This window comes from Sardina pilchardus, chromosome 24 (assembly GCF_963854185.1).
Source record: "Sardina pilchardus chromosome 24, fSarPil1.1, whole genome shotgun sequence".
NCBI classification, from domain to species: Eukaryota; Metazoa; Chordata; class Actinopteri; order Clupeiformes; family Clupeidae; genus Sardina; species Sardina pilchardus.
Genome location: NC_085017.1, coordinates 1,085,533 through 1,096,136, shown reverse-complemented (window position 1 = coordinate 1,096,136; position 10,604 = coordinate 1,085,533). Strand labels below are relative to the sequence as shown.

The 10,604-nt window shown below is 41.8% G+C and overlaps 1 protein-coding gene across 4 annotated transcripts; it reads left to right on the top strand.

Moving 5' to 3' along the window:
• Positions 1 to 1,980: 1,980 nt before the first annotated feature.
• tbxta (T-box transcription factor Ta) lies at positions 1,981 to 5,576 on the top strand. 4 transcript variants are annotated; one of them, XM_062529415.1, is made up of 8 exons: positions 1,981 to 2,273; positions 2,630 to 2,894; positions 3,131 to 3,265; positions 3,369 to 3,430; positions 3,637 to 3,698; positions 3,819 to 3,992; positions 4,293 to 4,416; positions 4,580 to 5,576. In XM_062529415.1, exons 1-8 carry the CDS (start codon positions 2,089 to 2,091, stop codon positions 4,830 to 4,832), a joined length of 1,260 nt encoding a protein of 419 aa, XP_062385399.1. In that variant the 5' UTR covers positions 1,981 to 2,088; the 3' UTR covers positions 4,833 to 5,576. The 4 variants fall into 4 exon arrangements, with proteins under 4 accessions (XP_062385399.1, XP_062385397.1, XP_062385398.1 ...); XM_062529413.1 differs by having other exon boundaries at positions 4,281 to 4,416; XM_062529414.1 differs by having other exon boundaries at positions 3,634 to 3,698.
• The last annotated feature ends 5,028 nt before the right edge of the window (positions 5,577 to 10,604 follow it).

The following is a 10,604-nucleotide window of genomic DNA, read 5'->3' as shown; positions in this document are numbered from 1 at the left end:
TATTATAACCATTATTATTATTATTTCCTGGTTGTTAGCATACATTTGATAACGGTTCTAGATTTTAGTGTATCTCAAGAAAATACAACATTCAGTGTATAACAAATGGATGTATATGCAGGTATAGGTGCCACTATCTAGTGATTCTTCAACATGCTTTCACTACAGGACGCTATTCTAAGTACATGGTTTAGTGACAAAAATGGGTAAATGAACTCAGAGTAAGTGGTAAACTTCCTAATAACTGTAGGCTATGGCTTTATTCCCCAGGTCTTACCTACTGTTTACAAGTAGCATGTCTAGGTTAGAGGTATATGCAGTCTAAGGTGGAGGGTTAGTTGTGAGAGAGATGACCTGGGCGTTTCAGGTTGGTGATGGACATTAGCCAGGACATTACAGGAGAGAGAGACATTTATTTTGTCTGTTTTATAAATGTAAATGTGTGCAAATGTGTGTGTATGTGTGTGTCCTTTTCATAATTATTTAGCATACTGCGTTATGATTCTATGATATTTTATGCTCTGATGGTTTAGACATAGCCTATATGGTACGCATTAACACTCTAAAATGAATGGTCATGCGAATAATGGTTTTTGAATTGAATTAGATGGAATTGAGAGAGAGATGTCCTCTGGCGGAGAAGGAGAAGAAGAAAGAGTCATCTTAATACAGGGGATGTAAAGGTGTGAGAGACCAGCTTAGCATTTACGGCCCAAGGGAGCTTACAGAGGAGGGAGGAAGTGGCGCAGTAAACGAGAGTCACACTCCACACTCTTCTCAACTCCAAGTCCAGCACAGAGAGCGAGAGAGAGAGAAAGAGTATCCACATTATTCACAAAAATCCTAGTGCATATAGTAGCCTATTAATCTCTTTGTCAAATTGACATACCTCTACATCACCTATATCATACCTCTGATTCAAAACTGCAAAAACTATATCATCATCATCAATAGTTTTCACCGTATTCACCATATTTGTTTTCCATTATTGAAGATGATCCTATCTGTGCTCAAATTGATCAAATTCAGGTTATGTTAGGTTGAACTGAAGACCCATTTTGGAAGTCAGGATTAGAACCAGTAGCCATGCTCACACCACACCTATTGCTTTAACAAACAGTTGGGCCTTGAGGAGTTGATCCACTTAAGGCGGAAAATATTTAATACTTTTCTAGGGCCTCTGTGAAAATAGTTAAGCTACTTGATCATTTGCTGGTAGGTCGTTTGATAATGTTGTAGGCCTACCATCATGAACAAGCCGCAATAATACGTTTCTCGCCACGTGACGGAAGTGACAGCAAGCGCAGTTGACCCATTATGGAAGAGCACATATCACCTTGGGCCCATCCACACTTTCCGCAAGAACACAGGACGCGTCGATCGCCTCTACCTAACGGCCCGTCCCCAGTAAACACAAGACTTCTCACGTGTGTATTTGAGACAACAAAAGATTAGCATTACTCGCAAATATACAACTGAGTTCAAAGAGCCCCGCACTGGCAGACGGCTTTCCTCCATTCTCGTGTGCTCAAAGCAGATTTGGGAGAGGATTGTCTTTTCACTCAAATATATGGGCAGACCTAATCTTTGTAGAAATGTTTTCACTTAAACTCAGCTTCATATAAATCTATTTTAATATCATCATTAGAAAAAAATAATGTCGATTGATTTTGTCCGATGATTTTAATAATGATACAGACTATATAATTTGGTAGCATCAGGCTTCCTCTTTTAGGGATAGATCAAATAGTTAGATTTTTCATACATTTTAAAAAGTGGTGTAAAGACGCTATTCTTTTTTCTCTAAAAAGAAATCCACCACCAAAGTGGCCTAATAGTCGATACAAAGCATCAGTATAGAATTTCCTCTTTGAAGAAACAATATTGCGCACTGCTAGGCCGACATGGGCGTGTTCAGTGTGATTACCACGCCCACTCATAGCATGTGGTCTTTTGGTGGGCTTTTAAAACCGCGGGACATCGATTCAATAGTTAAAAAACCTGGTTGTCTGACAAACATCAAATCGCGGAAGGACCGTGGTAGCCGTGGTTTGCGATCGGACTTGTGACAGATTATCTTCAGGAACTATGACTTCTTCCAACTCTGACCAGCGTCTTGATCATCTTCTCAGCGCCGTAGAGAGCGAGTTTCAGAAGGGCAGCGAGAAAGGAGACGCTTCCGAGCGGGATATTAAACTGGAGCTAGAAGATGCAGATCTGTGGGGAAAGTTCAAAGAACTAACTAACGAGATGATTGTAACCAAGACTGGAAGGTATGTTGTTGTTTTTACTCCTATAGGACATTAGCGCTATGTCGTGCTTGGCTACTCAGTAGCCTACTTGGAGATCCTATTTTAGGCCTAAAATGTCCATAACCAGTTGTACTTTTTCCAATGTTTTAACCGTCCTACCAATAAAGAGGTTTATTTTCCTGATGAAGCCTTATGATTTATTTAGAATAGGTTTGTTGAACAACTTCTGTGCCACAACTTAGGCCTGGGGGTGATAGAAGCGATTTGCGCACTATTAGCCATGAGCAATGGCCTGACACAAGGCTAAACTGAAATAGGCACAAACACAGTATAATTCAGTATTTTCAGATGCACTAACCTTTTGTTTTGTTATTCAGGCGGATGTTTCCCGTTCTGCGAGCTAACATCGCGGGCCTAGACCCCAACGCCATGTACTCTGTTCTGCTGGACTTCGTTGCTGCGGACAACAACCGTTGGAAGTACGTGAACGGCGAGTGGGTTCCTGGTGGCAAGCCCGAGCCGCAGAGCCCTAGCTGCGTGTACATCCACCCAGACTCGCCGAATTTCGGTGCGCACTGGATGAAAGCGCCCGTCTCCTTCAGCAAAGTCAAACTGTCTAACAAACTGAATGGAGGTGGCCAGGTAAAATATATTTAGTAGCCTACATAAAGATCATTGAGCCCTTTTTTTCATCTTTATTTCGGAAGAACAATTTTAACAAATGTATGAAAAATTAGTATAGGCCTACTCATGGATTTCTGTTTTTGGCACAGGCTAATTTTGTTTCTCTATAGTGTACACTTCTACAGGCCTAGTGTTGGTCTTGTATGACATTTAATAGCTATTTTATTCATCACTGCTTTTGTTTTTGTTTTTAGATTATGCTGAACTCCTTGCACAAGTATGAGCCCAGGATACACATTGTAAAAGTTGGTGGCATTCAGAAAATGATCAGCAGCCAATCCTTTCCTGAGACACAATTCATTGCTGTCACGGCCTATCAGAACGAAGAGGTGAGTGTCTGCCTCCCTCACACTGCACAGCACAGCTTGCCTAACGGTGTCCCCAAGGAACGAGTGAGGTCTAATGGGTTGCCATTGTTTCCTCTCTCTTTAGATCACAGCTCTGAAGATCAAACACAACCCCTTCGCCAAGGCCTTCCTGGATGCAAAGGAGAGGTAAACAACAAAGCAGTTACTTTGTGTCTTTCAAAACAAACAAAAACAAAAGCAAACACTTTCTGGATAGAATGCATCATAGATGTGTAGTGTTCCTAAGCCAGTTCATGGCAATGGCATACAATTACAATTACATACAATCTTGTTAGTCTGCAAGCAAAACCAGGTGTTTTAACAGTGTGTCTGTTTTTCTTTTTGAAAAGTAGAAGTGAGCATAAGGATATTCCCGACCACAGCACAGACAACCAACAGGCCGGCTATTCACAGCGTAAGTCTCTACCCTTATTCACCACGATCAGCAGCTATTCAGTGTACTGTAGAACATGGCTACCACCAGAGGAATTTTAAAAGTCTAACAACAATCTCTCTCTCTCTCTTCTCTGTGTAGTTGGCGGTTGGTTCCTGCCCAGCAACGGCCCCATTTGCCCCAACAGCAGCCCTCCCCAGTTCCCAGGTACCCCGGCCCACTCTTCGGGGTCGTACTGCGAGCGCTACTCCAGCCTGAGGAGCCACCGGGCAGCCCCGTACCCCAGCCACTACCCCCACAGAGGCAGCAGCACCAGTAAGGCCTGAGACAGATCACTCCCCTACAGCTCAGCAGGACAGAGAGAGGCCTTATATTTACACAGCTCTCATACTTACTGCAGGACTGATGTAGATACACTCAAAATAAACACATTTTCTGTAGATTGCTTTTGTAAATGTTCCAAGATAAAAAAACAAAAAAAAACAAATTAGAAATAATATAACACGCAAACATTTGTCTCGCAATTAGTTCAGAGACAACAGAGTCAAATTTTTTTTGCCATACGAATTCTGATCAAGATGTTGTTTATTAAAACTAATTCAGCTTCTTTTGTAGACAACTACATGGATAACTCCTCAGGAAGCCTTGGCACCCATGACAGCTGGTCGACCCTGCAGATCCCCAACTCCAGTGGAATGGGCACCTTGGCCCACACCACCAACGCCACCTCCAACACCAGGTATGACTACATCGAATATACAGTCATTCTCAAACTTGACAAATATAAATGTTTTCTCCGCCATTTCTTTTCCTGAAGCACACAACGTATTGAGTTTTGTTTAAAGCTCACTTCATGCATAAACAACGTCCTAACTGACTCTTCCTCTGGTCTCCACCTACAGCCAGTATCCCAGCCTGTGGTCGGTTGCTGGGACGACCATCGCTCCGTCGGGTTCCACGTCCGGTTCTATCCCAAGCGGCTTGACCTCCCAGTTCCTGCGCGGTTCCTCCGTGTCCTACTCGGGTCTGCCCGTCTCCTCCCCGTCCTCCATGTATGACCCAGGCCTGAGCGATGCCGGCGTCGGGGATGCCCAGTTTGAGAGCTCCATCGCCCGCCTCACGGCCTCCTGGGCACCGGTGGCACAGAGTTACTGAGACTGACCAACAAACAAACAAACAAACAATGACACAAACATTCAGTTGCTTCTGAAGCAGACCGAACCAGAAATACCCATTTCGACAGTCTTCAACCAAACTCTTGCTTCCGTGAAGGTGGAACTCTGAAAAGGGCTTGTGTTTGAACGTGCTGCATCTCACCTGGCCCTTCCGTGTCACAAAGGTCTGGGAGGTTTCGGCTGGAGGTCAACAGGAAGCCGTGAAAACCAGCCGGGCATTAAACTTGAAGCCACCTTCTCTTCAGGCAGTTGTTGCTATTCTATTCAGTCAGTGTTCCTGACGGGTGACGCACTGGTTGTCATACTCTGGCGTGAGACAATCAATCGAGACGGAGAAACTGAGACTTGGGGGTCAAAAAAGGACGCACTCAAAGCAATGCCAATGATGGAATTTAAACTGTCTACTGTTACATCTTTGTTCAATTCAAAAACATTATTATTATAATTATTATTATTGTTGTTATTAATACTATAATTATTATAACTGAAGATAGATGACATAAGGATCTGTTTGTGTATATGTGTAAATAAATAATTATTATTTCTGTATTATCTGGTGGTCAAGTGAAGGACTCTTTGAAGGAAATGACTGTCTTTGTCATGGCAACGGGAAGTGTCTTGTATTTTTGAAGTAAGAAGAAAGATCACTGCTTCATGTATTCTCCCAGAATGTGTGTTGATTATGAAAAGACAAAAAAATGAACAAAACAAACACATGTACAGACCTATCTATTTGTATTTGTTGTACTCAACATGACTTATTTATATCATTTTTAATAATAAATTAAGAAAACCCTTACCAGAGACTTCTTGACTGTTATTGGCCGTCTCGTTTAATTTGAGAAGAAGAAGGGGGTCAGGGCTCACTTGGAAAAGAGACCTCTGTCTCAATGTGACTACCCTGGTTAAACAAGGGATACATACAAAATAAAACAATTGAACTACTCAGCACTTTGATGAAATTGAAATAATAATGGTACTACTTCTACTGCCATAGTCTCATTCTACTGACAGCAGAATAGAGGTGAATTACATGTGCTGTGATGAGACATTATTGGTTTTATTTTTTGTGATTGGTATTTTATTGGATTTTACACCAGAACAGAACCAGAACACACAAAAGCTACAAATATACATACATACATATACAAATATACAGTAAATGTATATACATAGCCATTTAAGACATCACATTAAAATGACAGAATTGCACATTAAAAGAACATGAAAGGAAAAAACAAACAACAAAAAAAACAGATAAAATGGGGGGTAGTGATGAGACGTGATGAGGTCAAAGGTCGTCTATTATCAACCGTCATGAATAAAAATAAGAGAGATGTAGGGAGTTATTCTGGAAGAAGTTTTCAGAGCACAGAAATGCTTTTTTGAAACACATTGCAGATCGATTTGTTTTCCCATTCAGATATCTGTCTGTTACAAGAGAAAATAACTGATGGTCAAATAAGCTACAGTTTGGCCTTGCGCAAAGTGGCACATATTAGAAAGTAAAATATACAATTCAAATAAATATTAAATCCTATTTTACTTAATAAGAAAATAATATGTCTTTGCACTTCAGACAAGCCTTATTTAAAAATAACTGAAGTCTTCAACAGATTCACTTGAAGGTGAAAGAACACATTTAGACAGAAATGTCCTTTTTAAACACAAAAATGTTTATGTATTTTTACAATAACAAATATCTGGACAATGAGACATGAGCAACTGTTCAAGCAACTGCCAATCTGCTCTCTTCCAAACAGAAAACAGTGAAGAAAAAGGTAATTGCAATTGATGCAATTTATCAATCAAATAGCTGCTTTGTCATGGAGTGAATCATTCTTTTGAAAACATTGAATCGTTAGATAGGCCTAGTTCTTAAGGTTGTAAAGAATGAGCAACTGTTCAGGGGCAAGATTAACAGGTTGTACTGTAGAGTGGATATGAGGAGTGAATTCCAGCTCACAGAAATAGTTGAAGTCAAACACAGCACTTTTATTCCACATAACACTTATTCTGATAAAGTAACCTCATTTATTAATGAAACAAGAATGAAAAAATAAATGTAACTTCTAAATGTCTTTGCACAAAAATATCCTCATACAATTACCATCTAAAAGCAGCCAAATCAATTTCAGGCCTAATTCTTGATCAGATACAAAACAAAACAACAACAACAAAACAGAAATCTTTACATTGGTTATTTGTGACTTAGTGATATTTCACTCAGACCTCAAGTAAGCATTTTAAAAGCCCTTGAGCTGAACCCTGTGGACTGACTCTTGTCCGTGTGGAGCACAAGGCCAGTGCGAATCGGAGGCAGCGTTGTGTAGCCGATATGAGAAGTGAGCCGTCAGGTAAGCGCATGTGAGGCGTCTCTACCTCTCACGGCGCTTCGTTAAAATCTGCAGGCCGGTGTGACACAAGGCCAACACGTTTCCAATTCTGTGTCATCCAAAAAAAGGCCAAAGAGGAGACCCAGTATTAAACAGCAGCCGCCGAGGGCAGCATCACACCTGGGAGAGAATGAAAAAGGAGCGGGCCTCATAAAGAGCTCCAGGGCCGAGCAAATCACGCACTCCTCTACGCTCATTTCTCACTTCCCATCTCACCCGCTCCCTTCTGACACCCCGGCTCTAGCTCAGCACACACCACTTGTTGCTTCTTATATTATCTGGAGAAAAGCAATCTCACCCTCATGGATGTGCAACGACTCGCTTTCTTTGGCAAGAGAATTTGTTCATATTTTTGTTATCATGCATTCATGTATTAACTATAATGAATAATCACAAAATGTTGATTCAGCTTGACTCGAATATTATTCTATATGTACGTTTTTTTTTTACTATTTTCAGTACATGACTACTGATTCACACACAGAGGCCATAAAATGCCATCTCTGGCATTTCCACTTTCTACACCCACAGTAAAGTGAAATACCCCCCCCCACACACACACACACACACACACACACACACACACACACACAAAAGCTGAAATGTACATATGCTCACCTACTCTTACCCACCCACATCCACATCCACACCCACACACAGACACACACACACAGACACACACACACACACACACACACACACACATCCTGACGTCAGGCTGACAGCGCTGGCAGGCCGTGGTCTCTGGTGTGTGATTGAAGACTCGTCACCTGGGCGCAAATGAAGAGTGTGGGGTCGCGGGGGCCGCTGGCAAACAGCAATGAAGGAGCAATGTGACAGCCAGCTGGCAGGGCCAGTGACAGCAGAGCGCCCTCTGTCTGTGTGTGTGTATGTCTGTGTGTGTGTGTGTGTGTGCGTGCGTGTGTGTGCCTGTGTGTGTGTGTGTGTGTGTGTGTGTGTGTGTGTGTGTGTATCTGCGTGTGTCTGTATGCATGTGTGTCTGTGTGTGTGTGTGTAAGTGTGTGTCTGGCCATGTTTTTGTGCATACAAAATATGTGTGTGTGTGTGTACGTGTATAAGTGTGTGTGTGTGTGTGTGTGTGTGTGTGTGTGTGTGTGTGTGTGTGTGTGTGTGTGTGTGTGATTTTGTGTGCTGAACTCTGGAGCAAACCCTCAGCATACTCCCCCATTCTCAGCCCCTAAAAATACCTCTAACATACTTCTCCATCTCCACCTTGCTCTGCTCTGTCTGAAACGGGAAAACAGGCCATTTACGGGACATAGACACGCCATAGATGGGTGTCTTGAGTTTGGAGTCTAGTAGAACAGTTAAAACAAAAGAGAATGTTCATAGTTCACTCTTACAGGGGAGTTACACCAGGCGCATAAACTGAAGCGTTCCGTTCGCGAAGCGTATGCTGCCGCAGTTAATAATGATTATAATCAATTGAAGTAGCTACGCCAGACGCATACATTAAAAAAAATAGACCTGTTTTCTAAAATGTATTTTACGTGTCGTGAACGGAACACTTCAGTTACGCACCTGGTGTAGCTCCCCTGTTAGAAAGAAAGGTGCTATATAGAACCAAAGGTGCTATATAGAACCAAAAATTCATACACCTCTAAATGGTTTTTAAAACCACTTTTAAGGATTCGTCAAAGGAACCCCTAAACGTTCTTTAAAGCCTGCATAAAGTGTATAGCTCCTGAACTTAAAAAAGACCGCTGGGTCAAAACATTGCTGTTTTTCATTAAAGTTTGGGAGATTCTGCGGTGTGTGGTCATTCTATTTTGTTTGGTCTTGATTTTGGACCTGGGTAAAGTCCTCAATGGCTACAAAGCAGGTTGGTGGAGTGCTGTTGATGCACAAATGTGATGATCAACCATACAGTACGGCAAACAAAAATGAGTCAGATTGGATTTGCTTTCACAACCCCTTGTGAGATGAGCTGGCATCCCAGAATATATCCCTGATGGATGAATGGACTATTTGATTAATTGATTAACTGTTGCTATCTTGTTCTATGTCATAAATGATCTAAGTGGCCTCTATCAATATTCAGAAGTGTAGGGAAATAATTGGAACAGTGACTGGTCAGTAAAAGTTTTTTTTTTAAAACATCAATATTTTTTTTCAAGCAATTCTATTTTTCAGTCTTTTCAATATTGTGGACATTTTGAAAGATTAATAGTTTGTGTTAGTCAAACAAATAGTACACTTTGAGAGAGAGAAAGAGAGAGTGTCTTTATCACTTTGCATGGGTTTGTACTTCTTTGTGGGCTTTATGGACAAAACAAGGATGTTTACCTAAAGGCCTTCTTGGACAGTTCTTAAGATCTCTGTTCCTCCTTCTGAAGCAGGCAAACAGCGCCTGCCGAGATGAGAGAGTCTTTGTGCAGTTATGACGGCTCACTGACTGAAGTCTTTGTCTTAGACAGTGTTTGTGCACACACACACACACACACACACACACAAACACACACACACACACACACACAGAAAGAGAAAGAGGGAGAGTGAAATAGATGTGGACTTTAGAAAAACTACAGACCCCCAATAGGTAGAATTACAGTGATGGGGTGGGAGAGAGAGAGCTTGTACACCCCCAGAGGGTAAGAACAAGACAGAGAGAGAGAGAGACTTCATAAAAAAAAGACTTTGATTGTAACTGTTTCAATCAGTGATACACCAACCAAAGCAAAACAAAACACAATGGTTTGACCCCCTAAAGAAAAAGAGAGACTGAGAGATGGGGAAGGAGAGAAAGAGAGAGAGAGAGAGAGGAGGAAGAGGGGAAATGGAGATAGAATGATAGGAAGATGTGAGGGGCTGTTCCTCCATCAGCCTGTTCAAACAGGTGAGGGTTTGATAGTTTTCTCTCCACACTGTGGTCTGATGTCTGTGTTGGTCCTCGTTAAAGAGATTAGACCCACAGCCCAGCCTCTTTACCTCCCACACAAGTGTGTGTGTGTGTGTGTGTGTGTGTGTGTGTGATACAAATACGCCCAGGAGAGTGTGCCTGCCATGCAGGTGTGGAGAGGAGGGCACACACACGCCACACACACACACTCACTGAAAAAAGTAAATGATGTTTAATCAGCCCCTGATTGCTCTGGTGTCTGGTGTACAGATGCAGGTGGGTAGAGAGGGTCCAAGTCCTTACAGGAACACTTTCAATTTCAGTCACATTCACTAACCCTAACCCATAGCCTCTAATTGTGTCAGATTGCAGTTTTTCCTCAGTTGCTTTGGTCCATCTCTCAAATCATCATTAACATGTGCACAACAGTTAGCGCATTTCTCAAAAACAATTAGTGCAAACTGCACCAAATACTAGATTACCTGCAAGTGTCCAT